General features: G+C 36.0%; 2 protein-coding genes across 3 annotated transcripts in view; one reads left to right on the top strand and one right to left on the bottom strand.

Annotated features, from left to right (window-relative positions):
• The window catches only part of LOC102810412 (uncharacterized), a 28,546-nt gene extending 18,216 nt beyond the window's left edge, over window positions 1–10,330 (top strand). For both annotated transcript variants that reach the window (XM_085507240.1, XM_085507241.1), the window contains exons 5-9: window positions 4,567–4,597; window positions 5,126–5,197; window positions 5,432–5,466; window positions 5,983–6,031; window positions 8,411–10,330. In XM_085507240.1, the coding sequence (XP_085363366.1) occupies window positions 4,567–4,597; window positions 5,126–5,197; window positions 5,432–5,466; window positions 5,983–6,031; window positions 8,411–8,772 (549 nt within the window). In that variant the 3' untranslated portion in view covers window positions 8,773–10,330. The remainder of the gene's footprint in view (window positions 1–4,566; window positions 4,598–5,125; window positions 5,198–5,431; window positions 5,467–5,982; window positions 6,032–8,410) is intronic.
• Window positions 10,331–11,036: 706 nt separating this feature from the next.
• On the bottom strand, window positions 11,037–23,451 carry LOC100378791 (5-taurinomethyluridine-[tRNA] synthase subunit GTPB3, mitochondrial-like). The gene is made up of 8 exons (XM_085507242.1): window positions 22,975–23,451; window positions 21,668–21,803; window positions 21,242–21,395; window positions 18,382–18,454; window positions 17,176–17,319; window positions 13,239–13,404; window positions 12,373–12,687; window positions 11,037–11,535 (listed from the first exon to the last, which is right to left on the bottom strand). Exons 1-8 carry the CDS (start codon window positions 23,339–23,341, stop codon window positions 11,310–11,312), a joined length of 1,581 nt encoding a protein of 526 aa, XP_085363368.1. The 5' UTR covers window positions 23,342–23,451; the 3' UTR covers window positions 11,037–11,309.

The following is a 23,451-nucleotide window of genomic DNA, read 5'->3' as shown; positions in this document are numbered from 1 at the left end:
AACATATCCCACACAATAGTGCCAATGAGCCTGCCCCCGTTTACCGTTTACAGGAACCTCTTCCAGTTTACAAGTCTAAGGAGACTACTCTAGGGGATTATAAAAATGATGCATATCAAAAACCTGTCATGCCACAACCAAATAGTTTGCTTGAGGACTCCAATGTTCAGCCTCAAGCTTTGCCTCCTAACCAGGGTACATCTGACCAGTACTACAGTGCTAGACAACCTGCAATGATCGCAGAAGAGCCGGCATATGTTCAAGCCCCTGGATCAAAGCTTTCTTCTCTCTATGCACCTCAGCGTGTTGTTCCTAACGCATATCAAGCTAACCCTAGTCAACAGGCAGGTCTTTAACAAATGACTTATACATTTGCCAACCAGTTCTCCATTTCATGTGCACAAAATATGGATCAGATAATTTGAAATTATAAATTTTCAACAAATAAACACCCTTGGCTCTATTCATTTATGCCCAGCATTGATAACTAATTCTAAACATAAAATATTATATATTAATTAAAACAAAAATGGTATATATTATGTTTCTCGTATACTAATACAATAGAACCAAGTTGTGATCAGAATTAAATCAATTGTCTGTTTTGGAATTAATATTTTCATAAATAAACAGTAATATACAAGTCAATATCAAGTTGGCAAATGTGAAGTGCAGATGTTGCTTTTTCTAATACTCATAGCATGTCGTATTTTTTACTCGGAACCTTTGCATGTCGTATTTTTTACTCGGAACCTTTGCATGTCGTATTTTTTACTTATAACCTACGCATGCCATATTTTTTACTTATAACCTATGCATGCCATATTGTTTTTGTAATGAGCTAGGGCATAGCATATTGCCTATTTGCATGGTCACTGCATGAACACATTGTATTGGCATGAAGTGTAACATAATGTTTTCTGCCAATCAAAGCAACTGTATGTGTTCATACTATTCCCTGCAATCATAATTTCTTTCTGTATTAACTCTTTCCACTTCATATTTCACTATCTGCTAATACAGTACGTGTTTCATTCTGGAATATCTTTTTGAGATATGTTTAGTACAGCCTTGATTTGATATGAAACTAGTATTGCTTCACCAGTGTGATATTGGCTTCACCAGTGTGATATTGGCTTCACCAGTGTGATATTGGCTTCACCAGTGTGATATTGGCTGCACCAGTGTGTATTGGCTTCACCTGTGTATATTGGCTTCACCAGTGTGATATTGGCTTCACCAGTGTGATATTGGCTTCACCAGTGTGATATTGGCTTCACCAGTGTGATATTGGCTTCACCAGTGTGATATTGGCTTCACCAGTGTGATATTGGCTTTACCGGTGTATATTGCCTGCACCAGTGTGATATTGGCTTCACCAGTGTGATATTGGCTTCACTGGTGTATATTGTCTGCACCAGTGTGATATTGGCTTCACCAGTGTGACATTGTCTGCACCAGTGTGACATTGTCTGCACCAGTGTGATATTAGCTTCACCAGTGTGATATTGGCTTCACCAGTGTGATATTGGCTTCACCAGTGTGATATTTGCTTCACCTGTGTATATTGTCTGCACCAGTGTGATATTGGCTTCACCAGTGTGATATTGGCTTCACCAGTGTGATATTGGCTTCACCAGTGTGATATTGGCTTCACTGGTGTATATTGTCTGCACCAGTGTGATATTGGCTTCATCAGTGTGATATTGGCTTCACCAGTGTGACATTGTCTGCACCAGTGTGACATTGTCTGCACCAGTGTGACATTGTCTGCACCAGTGTGACATTGTCTGCACCAGTGTGATATTGGCTTCACCAGTGTGATATTTGCTTCACCTGTGTATATTGTCTGCACCAATGTGATATTGGCTTCACCAGTGTGATATTGGCTTCACCAGTGTGATATTGGTTTCACTGGTGTATATTGTTTGCACCAGTGTGATATTGGCTTCACCAGTGTGATATTGGCTTCACCGGTGTATATTGTTTGCACCAGTGTGATATTGGCTTCACCAGTGTGATATTGGCTTCACCAGTGTGATATTGGCTTCACTGGTGTATATTGTCTGCACCAGTGTGATATTGGTTTCATCAGTGTGATATTGGCTTCACCAGTGTGACATTGTCTGCACCAGTGTGACATTGTCTGCACCAGTGTGACATTGTCTGCACCAGTGTGATATTGGCTTCACCAGTGTGATATTGGCTTCACTGGTGTATATTGTCTGCACCAGTGTGATATTGGCTTCATCAGTGTGATATTGGCTTCACCAGTGTGACATTGTCTGCACCAGTGTGACATTGTCTGCACCAGTGTGACATTGTCTGCACCAGTGTGACATTGTCTGCACCAGTGTGATATTGGCTTCACCAGTGTGATATTGGCTTCACCGGTGTATATTGGCTTCACCAGTGTGATATTGGCTTCACCAGTGTGATATTGGCTTCACCAGTGTGATATTGGCTTCACCAGTGTGACATTGGCTTCACCAGTGTGACATTGGCTTCACCAGTGTGATATTGGCTTCACTAGTGTATATTGTCTGCACCAGTGTGATATTGGCTTCACCAGTGTGACATTGTCTGCACCAGTGTGACATTGTCTGCACCAGTGTGACATTGTCTGCACCAGTGTGACATTGGCTTCACCAGTGTGATATTGGCTTCACCAGTGTGATATTGGCTTCACCAGTGTGATATTGGCTTCAACAGTGTATATTGTCTGCACCAGTGTGATATTTGCTTCACCAGTGTGATATTTGCTTCACCAGTGTGATATTTGCTTCACCAGTGTGATATTGGCTTCACCAGTGTGATATTGTCTGCACCAGTGTGATATTGGCTTCACCAGTGTGATATTGGCTTCAACTGTGTATATTGTCTGCACCAGTGTGATATTGGCTTCACCAGTGTGATATTGGCTTCACCAGTGTGATATTGGCTTCACCAGTGTGATATTAGCTTCACCAGTGTGATATTAGCTTCACCAGTGTGAAATTGTCTGCACCAGTGTAATATTACCAGTGTGATATTGGTTTCAATGGTGTATATTGTCTGCACCGGTGTAATATTGGCTTCAACAGTGTGATGTTGGTTGCACTGGATACAATGGTATATATATTCCATAGGGTGTATACACTGTCATAGATATATAATATGAGGTTATTACAAGAATACTGCAAAGTATGCATGAAGGCAGTAATGTACATACTTTGCTGTATTATTGTGATAATCTTATTATATATCTTATCCCTGCATGTTGTAATAATTTAATGAGAGATAACAATGGCATCAAATAACATTTTGCACTGTGCAAACATTGTTATCAGTGATGGAATTTTATTTCCATCATGCGCTAGTGGTGCTTCTGCATCTGAAGTAAACAAATAAAAGTGTTCAAATGTGCATAAACGTGACTCACAATTTTCAAATATTTGGGGTGTAGTGGGTTCCAGTGTCCACATAATGGGGTAATAGTATTCATATAATGGGGTTGTAGTGGATACCAGTATCCACATAATTGAGTACCAGTGTTCACTTAATGGGGCTGTGGTGGGTACCAGCATTTATGTGATGACTATAGTGGGTGCAAGCATTTATATAATGGGGGTATAGTGGGTTAACAATGTTCACATAGTAGTAGGGCAGCATAGTAGGCAACAGTATTAATGTATGGGATGCGATGGGTACCAACTGGTGTTCACATACATTGTATGGGTGTGATGTGGGTACCAGTGTTTATAAATGGGATGTGATGGGTACCAACTGGTGTTCACATACATTGTATGGGTGTGATGTGGGTACCAGTGTTTATAAAAGGGATGTGATGGGTACCAACTGGTGTTCACATACATTGTATGGGTGTGATGTGGGTACCAGTGTTTATAAATAGGATGTGATGGGTACCAACTGGTGTTCACATACATTGTATGGGTGTGATGTGGGTACCAGTGTTTATAAATAGGATGTGATGGGTACCAACTGGTGTTCACATACATTGTATGGGTGTGATGTGGGTACCAGTGTTTATAAATAGGATGTGATGGGTACCAACTGGTGTTCACATACATTGTATGGGTGTGATGTGGGTACCAGTGTTTATAAATGGGATGTGATGGGTACCAACTGGTGTTCACATACATTGTATGGGTGTGATGTGGGTACCAGTGTTTATAAATAGGATGTGATGGGTACCAACTGGTGTTCACATACATTGTATGGGTGTGATGTGGGTACCAGTGTTTATAAATGGGATGTGATGGGTACCAACTGGTGTTCACATACATTGTATGGGTGTGATGTGGGTACCAGTGTTTATAAATAGGATGTGATGGGTACCAACTGGTGTTCACATACATTGTATGGGTGTGATGTGGGTACCAGTGTTTATAAATAGGATGTGATGGGTACCAACTGGTGTTCACATACATTGTATGGGTGTGATGTGGGTACCAGTATTTATATAATGGGGCATAGCAGGTATTAGAATTTATGCAATGGGTCATTTACAGTATAAAATATCAACATCTCATATTGATAAGTATATTTTTTTTATCATTTTTGTAGGAACAAGTTCAACAGTCAAATGAAGCACAAGGTAAGGAGAACAACTTATGTAGATTGTACTTGATGATAGTGTAGTCCCTAGTGACAAAGTGCTTTTGTCACATCAATAGATGTAATGGTAGTCTGGTTTAGAATATAGCAAACCTCTCAAAAACTTGTAACTTCAAAATTGGTCGTTATTGGTTGAAGCGGGAAGCTGAGGCCAATATCTGCCATTTAGGGATGACAATTCTTGATATTGACTGAAGTCAATAACAATAACTGTTTTATTCTCCCGAAAAATTACAATGTGGCAGTAAGTGAGGTAAAATGCAAACTTTCTTTCAAATGATCATTTGACCACTTTTGTCCAATAACTTTGACTGTCTTGTACAAGTCCCTTACATCCATTGTTTTTTTGCTAGAGGACACGAATAATAGGAAACCATGTACAGTGTTTTGTATTGTGAAGCTTTTTGATCGCATGTTGGCCCATTGGTTTTTGCCACTGTTATTTCTTTTGTAAACATCTACTGGTAGTATGGATTGCTCAGTAATGAATTGTTTGGTTCTCTTACAGGACAGGCACGCGAGGTAGATCCAGGCATGGTTCCAATGGAAGAGAGGAACTCAGTAGAGATGATGAATAGAGGTAATTAAGATATTTCTGATGAAACAATTTGATGCTGTACCCAATTAAATGATAGCATACCCAATAGGTGATATCACTTGCAACAAAAATATATCTGCCTTTGATTTCTGAAATATAAAATATTCCACACAAATTTTGTGTCAATGTAAGATATTGAAAATTAAAGTAATATATTTTTTTCAAAAGTGATTGAGCAGTTCAACACAGCTTATAATGTATTTGTTTTTGTTTTAGAGAGAGCGAATGAGCAGTACAATGCAGCTGGTGTGGTAAGTCTGACTTTTACTATGGCTGTTTGTGAAGGTCAAACTTCAGCATGTACAATGTATTCTGATAGTTGTAATATTTTGCCAACTTAGAAAGTCTTCATGAAGAAAGCACAAACAAACAAACCACTGTTATCTAAAACCTCTAGTCATGTTGCTTAGATGAAATCTAACATTGTGATTAGTGTTGATTAAAATTAAACAGTGAAAGTTTCTTTGTTTGCTATTGGTTATATATTTATTCTGTATTTTGTCAAATTACTGTTGATGTATTCATATACATACTTGGTTCCTGTCATCAATGAACTTGATGCAAGAGCAATGCTAATGCTAATAAATGTCTTTGACAATTCTAGCAGTTATTTTTGGTGCAATATAGTTGTAATTAATGTTATCCTCTAGTAGAAAGTAAAAACAAATCTTGCCTGCCTGCCTGAAGGGGGCGCTGTTCATATTGATAATGCTTGTCATAATGGTGTACATATTAAATGGTGGAGGTTTTGCATGATTTAATTGCAGGAAGAAGGTAATGAAAAATTATTATTTGAAGATAAACAAGAAAATGAAGGTAGTTTAAAGAATGTCTTCCTCTATTGCATGACTTGTGTTACTTGTGTACATGTTGCATGAATGGATGCTTTGAGTTAAATTGCCTACAATGCAATAGTAATTACATTACTGTAAAATACTTCATTTTTGCTTGGAATTAATTTCGCTATTTTTGCTGAAGGAATGATTCAGTGAAAATAAAATCCAGCGAAATATATTCAACTCATAAAAATCAGTGAAATCAAATTCCATACAAAACACCCAAAAAGTCTGTTCAGCGAAAATTAATTCCAGCTACATTATGCTGAAGAATGACACCATGATTGTTTTACAATACTGGTGTTTATTATCTGATTTCTCAGTATGTTTTGGAGTGGAATACTATTGCATTGTGAATAACTGTTGCATGTACATATGTCTTATTTAATTCATTATTAGAAAAATAAATTCTAACATTGCAGTTTAGGAAAAAAGATTTTACTATTACTAAATAAATTTTCTGATTGATCTCATTGATGTGAAGCAAATGATTTTTAATTAACACAAGCTATCTACCTTAAAGTTGTATTGTTGGGAAAACTTAGTTGAAAGAGTTACAGCATTCACAAGTTTTACTTTTGTATTGTGTTATTTTATTTTCCAAGTTATTATTTGTCGTTTTTTGACTACAAAAAATACATGTACTGTCATGCAGTGATGTCTGGATTCTGCTTTGGGTGGACTAAACACTAGACTAGGAAGTAGTGCAGTGCTAGCATGAGTAAAACCAATGAAGAGTCTGGTGTGCATCGCAGACTAATTAATCTTAATGGAAAATGTTTCACATCCAATATTGATTTTGTAATATAGTGCACCGTTGATCAGAGAATCTTGTGTGCAATTCAGTAACTTGATGACACCCCGAGATGCTGAAAAGTGTATCTACGGAACTGTTTGGTAATGTATCTACGGAACTGTTTGGTAAATGTATCTACTGAACTGTTTGGTAAATGTATCTACGGAACTGTTTGGTAAATGTATCTACGGAACTGTTTGGTAAATGTATCTACGGAACTGTTTGGTAAATGTATCTACGGAACTGTTTGGTAAATGTATCTACGGAACTGTTTGGTAAATGTATCTACGGAACTGTTTGGTAAATGTATCTACGGAACTGTTTGGTAAATGTATCTACGGAACTGTTTGGTAAATGTATCTACTGAACTGTTTGGTAAATGTATCTACTGAACTGTTTGGTAAATGTATCTACGGAACTGTTTGGTAAATGTATCTACGGAACTGTTTGGTAAATGTATCTACTGAACTGTTTGGTAAATGTATCTACGGAACTGTTTGGTAAATGTATCTACGGAACTGTTTGGTAAATGTATCTACGGAACTGTTTGGTAAATGTATCTACGGAACTGTTTGGTAAATGTATCTACGGAACTGTTTGGTAAATGTATCTACGGAACTGTTTGGTAAATGTATCTACGGAACTGTTTGGTAAATGTATCTACGGAACTGTTTGGTAAATGTATCTACTGAACTGTTTGGTAAATGTATCTACGGAACTGTTTGGTAAATGTATCTACGGAACTGTTTGGTAAATGTATCTACAGAACTGTTTGGTAAATGTATCTACGGAACTGTTTGGTAAATGTATCTACGGAACTGTTTGGTAAATGTATCTACGGAACTGTTTGGTAAATGTATCTACGGAACTGTTTGGTAAATGTATCTACGGAACTGTTTGGTAAATGTATCTACGGAACTGTTTGGTAAATGTATCTACGGAACTGTTTGGTAAATGTATCTACGGAACTGTTTGGTAAATGTATCTACGGAACTGTTTGGTAAATGTATCTACGGAACTGTTTGGTAAATGTATCTACGGAACTGTTTGGTAAATGTATCTACGGAACTGTTTGGTAAATGTATCTACGGAACTGTTTGGTAAATGTATCTACGGAACTGTTTGGTAAATGTATCTACGGAACTGTTTGGTAATGTTTTTCTGTTGGCAAAAAACTCCTGACGTGAACACCATAACTTTTGCATTTATAACGACTTCAATCCAAATTTTGCCGACTATACAATTTTAAGGTCCCACTGCAAACAAAAAATATGTGCCCTCAAGCCTTATTGTTTGTATTAAAGTCATTCATTGATGGTGACAATACAGTAATATATTGTGATGCCTCAATGTTAACAAGTTAGGCTTTCTATTCAATAACATTTATCATAATAAAGTGTTACCTTTGCAGCTACAAACTTGACTCAGATCAATCAGAAATATTTCAAGCTGGTGGCAAGTACTTCAGGGAGTCTTGTTTTATCGTAATTATGAAAATTACACACTGTTTCTAATGTTCATATTTTCATTGCTCACAAGTTGTATTACTTTTACTTTTAATAGTTGAATCCAATGAATTAGGTGAAGATGAATTGCAGAAAGAGAACAATGCTGTGGATGAAGGTGGGATCCCGGATGGTGATGGCGCCAATGAAAAACTAGATGAAGATGACAATTATATTGAAGTTCAGAGAGATGAGGAAGAAAATGAAGCAGATTTGGAGAGTGAACTTCATGAAGAAAAACAAGATGAAGATGATGATGAAGAAGAAGATAGTGAGCTTGTGGACGATGAGGTTGTTAAACAAGCAGAAGAGGAAGAGGCTGCAGAAAATGAAGAAGTAGTGGTGGAAAGGGAAGAGGATAATGAACAAGATGAAATGGAGCAGAGAGAAGCTGAAAATAATGAAGAGGAGCTACAATAAATTGCTTAATTATGACATGTAGGCTTGCAAGATACTTTACTGATGTTTTAGTAGAAGGCAAAAGAATTCAATTTCACTGAAATCTCCAGTTGTTGCACTGCAACATATTCAAATAAATCTCATGTAAATGTGTGTAAAACTTTGAATGTGTGCTGTGCAACAACTTTGACTGTGAATTGGTTAGCGCAATGTCAATAATCAGGTTCAGCTTTTGGTATATATAATTGCGATACTGAACATTAAACATTCTAAGAAGTGTAGGAATCGTGTCTGCAGTGCGGCACCTAGTATTGAAATCATTATTGTCCGCTTCATTTTTTAAGCGAAATGGTATTGGGCTTCATGTCCTCCCAAAACATCAATAATTGTCATCAATGTCTATTTCGCCTTTTGGGAGAATTTTGTATCAATAATTTTTATAATAAAAAAAGAGAGAATTACATATAACTACTTTAATCACACTGTGATTACTCGTATCATATTTCCATTTTGTACCAAAATCCCCCAAAATGTGCACTAATCACCCTTCTGGACTTGCATTGATGTATATGTATAATCTTTATTCATCGTAAACACCCCTATGTTCAAGTATAAATGGTACATCCTATATTTCATACAACAATCTTGTAGTATCTAGTGTACTTTGAGAAAAATAATACTTTCTGATTGAGAGGTGGTCTTTAATTTTGCACAAAACTTGTACTTGCCTATTTCAAGTGTTTCGTGCAATATTTTTTTTTCTTTTGAAAGTTCTTTTTAATTTAACTTCTTGCTTAAAAGAATATTTAGCTTTGGGACTTATTTTATTTATTGGAAGTTATGTTGTTTTAGCATTTTTATTCTTCACTTGTTTTTTTTTTTTTAATGGAATATTCTGACTGGTTAATAAGGTTCTGATTATAGTATGCTTGCTAACACAGCTGAGATGAAATGTGGCATTTAACAGGCTGTTTGGGTTTTTGACTGCCAAAGTAAAATAAACCTGCATAAAATTGATCAAGACTGGGATGCAATTAGAAATTATTTGGTCCGAAATTATGGCCTTTAAATGGTTAGTACTGTATTTGGTTTTCTGTTACAATATTTGCACAGAAATTGTTATTTATGAAAGCATTATGACATGTAGATCACGTCTTTATCTTTCAACACAAGATTTTATATGAGCATGTTTTGGATACATGGGGCTTCAGTTATTACATAATAACCCCAAGAAGATTGATACATAATTATGTGGTACGCTTTTTCTCATCTTTTTCTAAATGCCTTGTCTTGAATAGTTTCTGTAAATATGAATATTCATGGTGAGAATACTAATTTATTCAAAAGGTTGTACGTATAGCATGTACGGTACATCTTTAAAAGTGTTCCAGTAGCAAGCTGGATGTATGTCCCAGCAAGGACAACTTTGCAGGAAAACTATTTTTTTGTCAAATTATAGATTTCTGAATTGCACATGTATCTTAAATAGTTGCATTCAAAGCAATAAACTTAAAATGTAATCTCAATTTTGTTGATTGCTCAAAATAAAAAAATTATACAGGTGTGGGAAATTGTACAAGTATTGTATGTTGACTACATATTGTTTTGTTATGAATTGGTGTTTAAGATTTGATCATGACTTGCATTAAGACTGAATAGTGCTGAGTTATGGTTAATTTACATAAATCAAAAAGGTATATTGATTGTAAATCAATTACTGAATGAGCATCACATGACAGTGTAGCCATGCAAGTCTCCCTCCTCCCCAAATCTAAAACCTGCAAGTTGTGGAAAGTTTATTAATCTGCATTTAAATGAATGGCTTCAACAATGCATGATAAAGAACCCTAGTTAGCAGCCTGGTTGATGTTCACGAGAACAAACTCCAAACAGGCCATTAACTATCATCAGTTTTAGAGTTACTGAATTTGACGAGGTTTAGGTTTTTTTGTAGACGCATTTCGGGTTGTGCGTTGTCAGTGTACATGTTATGTAACTTCTTTTATATACAAGGCCAATGACCTGTAGAAGTCGCACCTGATTCGTACATGTTGCATTAATTTGTCTGTTGGGAAATCATCTGTTCAAATCCAGGGTACTTATGTTCAAAAAAAAAAAATTCCCATTTTTAAAAAGTGATTGGATCATACGAGAACAACCTCATTCTGGAAAACAAAGAAAAATACTGATAAATGAAAACTGTTAGAATAGAGACGTGCCAAAAAGTAGTGTTACTGACCTTCGAATACATGTGACATGTAAATTGGTCTTAACACTACAGACACTTAGTTTGTAATAGAAATTTTATTTGAAGCCTTTGACACGTGCAGTGTAATAAATGCAACAGCTATGATATATATTCAAACATCAGTTTCGGTTTTGATTAAGTTTTCAGCATCAGCATCCTCCCTTTAGAATGAATATTTTGGGTTATAAGTTGTAATCTATAGTGCACCCAAAGCACAATGCAGAAAAAGTAGACAAGATTGCCGCGAGTTTCACATTATCTCCAAATTTAATGGTCGCAAACATTTGATTTCACGAAACTCAGACTGTCCTTATTTTCCAATACAAAAGTCTTTGAATATAACATCTAATATTTCCTCTGCACCAACTCTCCCAGTGATCTTTCCTAGTTCTCGAAGCGCTATTCTCAATTGTTCTGCCATAATAACTAGATCCTGATATTCAGCAAACCTTGCAAGTGCTGTGTGGCATGCAGTGAGATGGCTGCGATGTCTGGTCTGTGTCAGGCTTGGACTACCTATAGAAGGATTTCCGCAACTGCAAAGAAATGCAATTATATGCATATTAGCATACACAAGTACTAACTATGAGTTGACATATATCTTCCAGGGTTTTTTCTAGAAAAAAACTAGAGGAAGCACTGCAATTCAGCGGCGCCACCAAGTGGGGGAGATGGGGTTCTCCCGACCAGGGTGTGGAATTTTTTCATAATTCTAAGTTAAAATATAGCATTCTATGGCTTCCTTGGGGCCAAAATTACTATCAGTCACATGTGATCCCTGGTCATTCAGAATTTTATGATTGCCAGAGGGGGTGCATGACCATTGCATAAGGGCGCTGCGCCCCTGTTCCCTTGTTTACAAAAATCCCTGTCTCCACTGCTTTGAAAAAGTCAAAAAATACAAAAAGTTCCTGCATGGCAAATATGGATAGATGAAGGCTGACAACTGGTATTGTGGACAGAGTTTCTTTTGTTTTACACTGGAGATGAATAAAACTATCAACTGACATTGACTAATATAATATCCTGATTACCTTAGTTCCTGTTATTGTGAGAGTCTGTTGGCCTTCGTCATACTAGTTTTGAAATGTTGCCTCAATTTTGGTTGTACCATCAATCGGTAGTGCAACGTTAATTGGTTGATAAATATAGAACACTGCTTATCTCCCGAACAATGTGACATGTTTGTGATTGATTTGACAGTTTTATGTTTTTGACACATGCTATTTCAACTGATAGTTGCCACAGAAAGTGTGATGGCTTGATTACTTGTGGTGTTGGAATCACATGGTTAACAAGGCAACATTTTGACAGACTTGTACAGAGAAAGTCAAAAGACCCTATAAACTATTAGGAAGGTACTACCAACTTACATTTCTTTCACTTTCTTTTCCAATAGTTGTAAAAACATATCAAGGTTGGTTTCATTGATGCAAGAAATTGCACAATTCTCAAAATGAGAAATGTTGTGGAGCAGACGTCCGGATGTTATCTGATCTATCTTATTGAACACAATTATGGTATCCTTCATCCAAGATGCATCTTTTCCACCTTCCGCAACACTGTTGCCCTTTTCCTTATTTGCAGGATAAAAAAGTTGTTGAATCTTATTTTCAATGATTTCTTCTTTTCCATGTATCAGCTCTGAAGCGTCCATCACAAGTACTATTATGTCTGCTTGCTGTGATCTGAAACACAAACATGCATATATCTATTGCAAAGTGTGTTCCAGTAGATTTTACATGGAGCACTGACCAATAAAACAACGCATGACATGTCTCTGTATGTTTTCATTGTAAGATTATATAGCATATGTTTCATGACATGAGTTTACAAGAGGTGGATACATGTAAAGCCAAATGGTGTTTCAGTTTGAAAGACATCCAGACATGCACTCTAAAAATCCTCAGTTCTGGAATGAGAGAAATATGCTTGAAGATTTGGTCAAATTGGATCATGTAATGAATATTTTTTGCTGTGAACAGAAACCCCTTGAATGGCTGGTAAAAATCAAAGAGACCAAGTGTCTTGAACAGAATTGTGATTTGAATTGTGATCGATTTCACTTGGAGGGTGAGAATTATGCTGTATGAATTGTGGGTCTAGATTAGAAGGTGCTGTCAGATCATGTTGGGAAGGTATTTCAAACTTGCTTACTTATAGCACAAGGATTTGGGATGGGATTGATTCTAGAAACGTCAAAAACACACACTTGGATTTAATTAGAATAGCAACACACCTTAGCCTAGCTCTTTTAACTCCTTCTATTTCAATAGTATCAGTAGTATCTCTTAGACCGGCTGTATCACTAAGAATTATGGGATACCCACCAATGTTTAGAGACACTTCTACAATATCTCTTGTAGTACCAGCAATGGGAGACACAATAGCTGCTGGTCTCTGACCTGTAATGAAATTACAACATCAAATTAAACATAATATACATTATGGGTAAACATTCCTCAACCTAATTTCACTTTATAAACTTAATCTAACACACAAAAACTGCATATGCAAGCTAGTTTGCATTTTTCAATAGCGTAGAACGACCTGACATAATGAATGTGTCATACTGGTAATGTTACACAATGAAAACATCTAGAGAGAACTACCTGACATAATGAATATGTCATACTGGTATGTTACACAATGAAAGCATCTAGAGAGAACTATTTGACATAATGAATGTGTCATACTGGTATGTTACACAATGAAAGCATTCAGAGAGAACCACCTGACATAATGAATATGTCATACTGGTATGTTACACAATGAAAGCATCTAGAGAGAACTACCTGACATAATGAATGTGTCATACTGGTATGTTACACAATGAAAGCATCTAGAGAGAACTATTTGACATAATGAATGTGTCATATTGGTATGTTACACAATGAAAGCATCTAGAGAAAAACTACCTGACAAAATGAATGTGTCATACTGGTATGTTACACAATGAAAGCATTCAGAGAGAACTACCTGACATAATGAATATGTCATACTGGTATGTTACACAATGAAAGCATCTAGAGAGAACTACCTGACATAATGAATGTGTCATACTGGTATGTTACACAATGAAAGCATCTAGAGAGAACTATTTGACATAATGAATGTGTCATATTGGTATGTTACACAATGAAAGCATCTAGAGAAAAACTACCTGACAAAATGAATGTGTCATACTGGTATGTTACACAATGAAAGCATTCAGAGAGAACTACCTGACATAATGAATATGTCATACTGGTATGTTACACAATGAAAGCATCTAGAGAGAACTACCTGACATAATGAATGTGTCATATTGGTATGTTACACAATGAAAGCATCTAGAGAAAAACTACCTGACAAAATGAATGTGTCATACTGGTATGTTACACAATGAAAGCATCTAGAGAGAACTACCTGACATAATGACTGTGTCATACTAGTATGTTACGCAATAAAAGCATTTAGAGAGAACTACCGGACATAATGAATGTGTCATACTGGCATGTTACGCAATGAAAGCATTTAGAGAGAACTACCGGACATAATTAATGTGGCATACTGGTATATTATACAATGAAAGCATCTGGAGAGAACTACCTGACATAATGAATGTGTCATACTGGTATGTTATACAATTAAAGCATCTGAAGAGAACTACCTGACATAATGAATGTGTCATACTGGTATGTTATACAATGAAAGCATCTAGAGAAAAACTACCTGACAAAATGAATGTGTCATACTGGTATGTTATACAATGAAAGCATTTAGAGAGGACTACCTGCCATAATGAATGTGTCATACTGGTATGTTATACAATGAAAGCATCTGGAGAGAACTACCTGACATAATGAATGTGTCATACTGGTATGTTATACAATGAAAGCATTTAGAGGACTACCTGACATAATGAATGTGTCATACTGCTATGTTATACAATAAAGCATCTCGAGAGAACTACCTGACATAATGAATGTGTCATACTGGTATGTTATACAATGAAAGCATCTAGAGAAAAACTACCTGACAAAATGAATGTGTCATACTGGTATGTTATACAATGAAAGCATCTAGAGAAAACTATTTGACATAATGAATGTGTCATACTGGTATGTTATACAATGAAAGCATTTAGAGAGAACTACCAGACATAATGAATGTGTCATACTGCTATGTTACACAATGAAAGCATCTAGAGAGAACTACCTGCCATAATGAATGTGTCATACTGCTATGTTATACAATGAAAGCATCTGGAGAGAACTACCTGACATAATGAATGTGCATACTGGTATGTTATACAATGAAAGCATCTAGAGAGAACTATTTGACATAATGAATGTGTCATACTGGTATCTTATACAATGAAAGCATTTAGAGAGAACTACCTGACATAATGAATGTGTCATACTGGTATGTTATACAATGAAAGCATCTGGAGAGAACTACCTGACAAAATGAATGTGTCATACTGGTATGTTATACAATGAAAGCATCTAGAGAGAACTACCTGCCATAATGAATGTGTCATACTGCTATGTTATACAATGAAAGCATCTGGAGAGAACTACCTGACATAATGAATGTGCATACTGGTATGTTATACAATGAAAGCATTTAGAGAGGACTACCTGACATAATGAATGTGTCATACTGCTATGTTATACAATGAAAGCATCTGGAGAGAACTACCTGACATAATGAATGTGTCATACTGGTATGTTACACAATGAAAGCATCTCGAGAGAACTACCTGACATAATGAATGTGTCATACTGGTATGTTACACAATGAAAGCATTTAGAGAGGTCTACCTGACATAATTAACGTGGCATACTGGTATGTTACACAATGAAAGCATTTAGAGGACTACCTGACATAATGAATGTGTCATACTGGTATGTTATACAATGAAAGCATCTGGAGAGAACTACCTGCCATAATGAATGTGACATACTGCTATGTTCTACAATGAAAGCATCTGGAGAGAACTACCTGACATAATGAATGTGCATACTGGTATGTTATACAATGAAAGCATTTAGAGATGGCTACCTGACATAATGAATGTGTCATACTGCTATGTTATACAATGAAAGCATCTGGAGAGAACTACCTGACATAATGAATGTGTCATACTGGTATGTTACACAATGAAAGCATCTCGAGAGAACTACCTGACATAATGAATGTGTCATACTGGTATGTTACATAATGAAAGCATTTAGAGAGGTCTACCTGACATAATTAACGTGGCATAATGGTATGTTACACAATGAAAGCATTTAGAGAGGACTACCTGACATAATGAATGTGTCATACTGGTATGCTATACAATGAAAGCATCTGGAGAGAACTACCTGACATAATGAATATGTCATACTGGTATGTTATACAATGAAAGCATCTGGAGAGAACTACCTGACATAACGAATGTGTCATACTGGTATGTTACACAATGAAAATATTTAGAGGGAACTATCTGACATAATTAATGTGGCATACTGGTATGTTATACAATAAAAGCATCTGGCTCAAAGCAAAGCTAAAAACTGCCACATAACCAAATCTGGCTTAGGTAAACACTACAGAGAATAAGATGAAATTATTGATGACAATGATACTCACTTTAAAATAATAATAGTTTTCATGAAAAAGCAAAAGCCAACTGATAGCCAGTTTAGAAGTTAAGTTAAGAAATATTATAGATAATATGTAATCAATACACATAATTTAGCATATATGAATACTCCCTTAAATTGTCAGGAAATCTTTGGTTCAATATGCAATTACAACAAATTAATTCAACATTTGTTAATTTCGTTCTTATATTTGTTTTGGAAAATGACCCAGGCTTAAGAGTCGATCAGCTACATTAAGGAATGGGAACAATTTCTTAGAAAATTGTGTCAAGAATAAAAGAAACCCTATCTTGATTTTTTTATGACATATGTACACAGCTTTCACACATATTATACCTTGATGATTTGGTTACTGTAAAACTACTGTAGTATGGGATGAGACTCCAATAAATTAAAAAAAAAGTTGTTAAAATTTTACATCAATAATTATTACCAAGGAATGAAGTGTGACTACACATGTAAGTAGTGCTTGATAGTTGTGAGAGAAATACTGCATTGTTTCCTACACTATTCAATTATTTGATGGTGCAATCTACTCACATATAGCATTGAAGAGACTACTTTTGCCTGCATTAGGTGGACCAGCTATGGCAACATGAACACCACTACGTAGCATTTCACCTCTTCTGTTGTCTGAAAGATGTTCACTAATTTCATCTTTTACCAATTTAACAGAATTATTTGCTAAGGAAAAATATAAAAAAATGTAATTACAAAAATACTGTTAATCATGTTGACATTCCACAAAATGATTTTTCATAATGTTGCGTTGAACATGTTTCTTGTTTCTAAGGATACGCCCAGAAAAAAATTGTGAAAAACGTGAAAAATTTTATATTTCATACCATTTACCAATTTCAAAAACAGCAACCGACAAGCATGCGCAGTTCCTGCATGTGACAGATGAACTTCCAAACACCGGAAATAAATCAGATTGACAGAAGTTTGTTGACGATCGGGTTTGCTCTAATTTTTTAATCGTAAGATATTTCAAGATAGCACAAGATAGCAGGTTAAAAACTTGCTGCTTTTTTGTTACTCTGTTTTCACTTTCAGTGGTAATGAGCTCCACTATGTGTGACGCCACCTATGTTTAGGGGAAAATGTCACATGATGATCTGAATGTGCCGAACGACTTTGAGAACTGCCGAACACACTATGTAAACAGATTTAGGAATCACTCGGCTAAGCGATTACGATCTTAAGCGTAATTAGAAGTAAACATCAATGTTTATTTATTACGCCAAAATAATCATCGGCAAAACAGACATATCAAAGGAAATTGGTCAGTGGTTCATCCTGTGTTAATTAATACATCCATGGTCAAACCATGGCTCCATGGTCAAACTAAGCTGAACAATGTATAATTTTGACAGCCTTTTTGGAGAGTGTATCATTCCCATTATCACATATATTTCATCATAAATCACAGTATAATTCACAAATCACTGCTTATGTTATATTAATTATATTACTATGTTTAATACAATATAAATGTCAAATATGACGGATTGTGGCAGGTGGAGTATATATAGTATCGAGCCAAAGAATAAAAGAAGGTTTTACATTTGAATATCGATAACTGTTACAAATAAAATTTTCTGTTGTTACAAATCATTCTCAGGGAGAACTCTCATCATGCAGTTGAGAGTTGTGTTACTCTTCTTAGAAACAGCTTTCAACCAATGAACAAGGTGGTGTAATTAGCTTTCAGAACATTTGTAGATTTATATATAGTTTATATACCGTCCTCCAACACTCCATCCTCTATGTTATCATCTTCACTGAAATCTATATAGGCTTCTATGTTAGCTGCGCACTGTAATGAAAAGAGAAATAAATGCAACATTGTTTCATCATATTGGACTGAATACCGAAAATTCAGTGCAAGAAAAAAACGTTTTTAGTAAATAAATAGGAATTATGATGTGCTTATAACACAACATAACAATTACAATAACAATGTTATTGTGCACAATAACACTGGTATGAATAGTCTGGGGTATGTTATAAGTAAATAAATATATCATACTGTAACATATAAGTTATTAGTACAAGAATATAAATATTCCATGATTGTAATGCACAAGTTATTAGCTAATTAGAATAAGCAATACATAGACTGAACTTTCATTTGTTGCACAAACTCAATCAGCATATCATAAAACATGTGCGATACATATTTTAAATCAGGGCTAGTATTTTTAAACATTGTGGTTGATTAGCTGTCCTTTAGGCTTCACAGTTCTGAACTTAAAGTGCCTGTGCAATGCCCACCCTCATGTTTCCCATTTTAGATCTGTGTTCCACTGAAATGGGCAGTTATTGATTTTTTTATTGAAAATGATTACTCGTATCCAAGTAAATTTTGGATATTTCTCGTGTTGTAGCCACGCCCACCTATCCTGAAACGGTCGACTGTTTCCGGATTTCCGACTCTCGCCGAAAGTGCGCCACCAAATGCCAAAAGGTGAGAGGAAGTCATAAGCCGTAATAACACCGGTCATTCAGTATACTTTTAAACAATATATGTTTTTCAGTCGGAGTTTTTTGTCCATTTTTTTTTGAGAGAGAGAGAGAGTATTTAGATGTTGTGTTGTGGGCAGTTGCAGTGAAACGTATAGTCATAGTATAAGTATTCACACGTTTCTAACCGAAGGTGCGACATCAGTGGACGAAAGCCACTTAACCTAAATTCCTTTTTGTGGAAAAACTGTCCTCGTCCATGAAAAAACAACTAGGTTTAAAGAGAAATGCCGACAACATAAACCTGGCGCAACACTTTTGAAAGAAAAATATGTTCCGGACTATGATCACCGAGGCGGATTTCAGAAGAGAGAGAGACGTCCGGCAAGTGTTTCAAATGAGTTGACTTTTTTTGCGATCGTGATTATCGTTTTATAGAGACCATTTAGTCCCTGTTAAGTAAAAGGTAGCAATAATTTTGACAGTGACACGAAAACGAAGCGTCGGACAAACAGGAAATTACACAGCCCTTACACACTGCTAATTGTTTTCATTTTCGAGGGCTAAAAGTTTCTGAATTGTTTGATGATTGGTGTTGAATGTCGAATTCACACCTCTGTTCTTTTTTTACCTCCATGCTTGCAGCTTGATCTACGTAATAATTTATGAAATAAGAATCCGGGCTTGGTCAATGTGTTTCCACCAAATAAAGTTTCAATATGATGTTATAATTATGACAATCACACCATGGATCAGGCTAACTCGAATCCACTCTGAATTTGTCTGTATGTGTGTCGATCTCGATTATTTTTGTTATCCAATTAAACGCCGCTTTTAACACACTTGCCTTCATCGTGACCCGACGCGTTCACCTATTTCAACAAAATTTCAATTAATTTCCACGCGGCTGTCATTTATTTAGTAACTGTGATTTGTCATTTTTTTTAATTATTTTATAGTGATCACTATAGTCTAATGTTTAGAATGTCAAAATATGTTCTCTTTTATTTTAATTTTGAAAGTTTTACTCAGACGATCGATGAAATAAAACAGTGTAGTGACGTGCCTAGTAACCTGCTAAATAACGAGATAATTCCGACGTCAAATTCTATTTTGTCCAGCGACTGTGTACAAACGTGCGCCGCTGACGATCACGGTGACCAACTACACCAGAACGGACATATTTCGCATCTAACTCAAGCCCATGCAACAAAAATTGATACTATGTGTTTATTATGGTCCATTCTTCCTCGACGAACAAGTACATAAGTGAAAATTTAGTCAAAGACTAGGAAACTGCAGAAGAAATTTGCCTTATTTACATGTATCGGCAATGCAAGCTGCCATGCGACTTCCCCTTCTGACGTCACAAGAGGAATTTCTGTATGCAAATAAGAAGCTAATGAGGAGCCTCGTTTTAAAATACACAAAAATAAGGTTGCCGTAGATTGAGTTTAAAACACATTTTTTCACTTTTAAAAAATAATTCATGCTTAGAAACATAAAAATTAATAATACAATGTATATATGTATCAATGGATAATTAATGGCGTGAAAATAGCAGCCATTTCACAGGCACTTTAAATGCATGTGACATTTGGCAAAAATCAGCTTATTTGTATGTGATATTTAATGGTTACTACCTTTAATTATTATAAACCAACATAGGAGTAAGCATTTCCAATTTAGTTATTTAAAGGTTCTAGATATAATATAGATGCACTATAACAAACATAATGCAATGCACAGTCCCTGTTGTGTATTTAATGTTAGAGACCATAAACATATAGAATTCTGTTTGTTATAAAGTGAGAAATATACAAAAGAGTGAGTGAGTGAGTGAGTGAGTGAGTGAGTGAGTGAGTGAGTGAGTGAGTGGGTGTGTGAGTGGGTGTGTGAGTGGGTGTGTGAGTGGGTGTGTGAGTGGGTGTGTGAGTGGGTGTGTGAGTGGGTGTGTGAGTGGGTGTGTGAGTGGGTGTGTGAGTGAGTGAGTGAGTGAGTGAGTGAGTGTGTGAGTAGGTGAGTGAGTGAGTGAGTGGGTGGGTGAGTGGGTGAGTGAGTGGGTGAGTGAGTGGGTGAGTGAGTGAGTGAGTGAGTGGGTGAGTGGGTGAGTGAGTGAGTGACAATAGGCCACTTTTACCTTTACCAATCTATCTTTCCAATCTTTATATAATTTGCTGAGTTCTCCCTCCATCTGTCGGAGTGCCTGTTTTCTTTGTGCTTCAGTCTCTGCATGAATCAAGTCACCCAGCCCTTCAACCTCAGTCAAATCTAATTTACCATTCAGGAAAGCCCTGTACGAAATGACACTCAGGTAATTCTCAACTTCTTGCAATTCATATCAGGGGAATCAATCTATAGTGAGATACTGTATTGTAGAAGGTATGACTCATTTGCAGAGGAAAAACCAATAGAGATGATGTGTTATCTCTTTAGTTTGTTATTGTTTAAGTGGATGTTGTTATTGGAACATTATTATTATTATTATTATCACTCACATTAGAATATTTAAAAAACCTTTGAAGTCACAATCCTCTGCAAACAAACCACATAATGTAGTTCTTACCTTTTAGTAAATTCTCCAGGTTCTGCAGGTCTCACTCCAGGTATATTATCCAATGCATGATACAAGGCACTAATGACTGCTATTCCACCATGAATGTGGAATTCACAAACATCCTCTCCTGTGAAGCTATTTGGACCTGAAAAAATAATTGTCAGATTACATGTGTATACATACCGGTATACTTCAAAGTTTAATACACTGTTGAGGCTACAGACCTATTTGTTTTCTTGATTGAATGTGATAGTGAATAACATGATGGTGATGAATTATTGTGTCAGTTATTATATTTCAAATTATTCCAGTGTACATGTATATTAAGTTTTGCTTTAAATATGTCCAATGTTAAAGCTGTGATCACATTACTAGGTAAATTGTTCCTGGTGTGAAGAAGTTTTCATCACATCTCATCGTGACCCTAATTTTCTCAGATCATGCCCTCAGGTTTATGATTGACTGTGTAAAATTAGAATATCCTGCTTGGATGAATACCTGTAATTCTAGCATTTATAATACTGAATTATGTTCCTGAGTATCCTCCTGTATGTCAGTGTGGGTAATTTGAGAGACTATAGTCTAGCCTCAGACCTTAGACCCTTTGGCCTTAGATTTTAGTGCTAGAACAAGCTTGCAGCTTGATATTGAACAGCTACTAACATATCAATATGACAAAGTTTATATAGCTCTCAAACTAGGTTAATTAATATATACCGTAATATTCAAGGTGAGGTTTAACTAAGGCTTTATAAAGTAAAACAAGTGACTTTGCATCCAGAAAGGAAGGATCACATAGTTACTAAAATACCAAATAATAGCCAGCAGTTAAATACTAGTACCATTTCCAGAACATAATATTAATTTGAAAAAGATCCTTACAGCAAGTCTCAGAAGTATTGGGGCAGCCAATTTGCAAACTTACTAACTAGCTAACTGCTTGGGTTATGACTAAACGGTTGGCTTTGGCTTCTGAGACTTGCTGTAAAACCCCCTACCCCTAACACTCCATCTCCCCAATGTAATTATATACAGTGTATATGTTCCCCTAGATAACTACTAGTATACATATCCTTCGGGTGCAAGGAAAGGATTGGACTTATGGATGAGAGTGTCCTAAGGAACTCTTACCAAACTCTTACAAATTCAAAAGACTGGCACTTATACTAATAAATAAATAAAAAAAAAAAACATTTAAAGTCAAGGAGTAAAGTTTCTACATCCTGCAAACACATTTAGTCTAACCATAGAGGTAGAAAAGTTTCTACCTCCATGGTCTAACGATAAACATTGCTGAAGAAATATAGTGATTTTACCCGGAAACCATAACAGTAAAGCTCGATCGACATGTTCGCCAGAAACGGAATCATGCAATCTCCTGATGGAAGCTTGTCGTGGTATTGGTAGTTGTTTCCGACCAGTGAGTTCTTTTAAAACTAATGAAGCAGATGGCCCGGACAAGCGGATAACTGCAATACCACATTTACCATGACCGGACGCTAAAGCATATATTGTGTCAGAGGTCACATCGTAGCACGAAATGCTATATGGTCGAATACTCCGCGTAAATGTCCGTCTTTTCAGATCCACACGACTGAAACAGAGACGCAACTTCCGGGTTGGTAAAATACCATTATGCCTGGATGCTGCAGTGAAACAGGTAAGAATACTCCTAGATAACATGACACAGCGATATCACATAGTAACGTTAAATCCAGGCTGTGACTTTAAAAATAAATTCACTGTTACGGAGAACTCAGTCTGGATACTCATTATATTTAGTACATCGCGGC

The sequence above is a fragment of the Saccoglossus kowalevskii genome, chromosome 13 (assembly GCF_978046115.1).
Source record: "Saccoglossus kowalevskii chromosome 13, keSacKowa6.1, whole genome shotgun sequence".
Classification (NCBI taxonomy): domain Eukaryota; kingdom Metazoa; phylum Hemichordata; class Enteropneusta; family Harrimaniidae; genus Saccoglossus; species Saccoglossus kowalevskii.
Note: the sequence above shows the minus strand (reverse complement) of the source record. Positions and strands in the feature narration are given on the sequence as shown.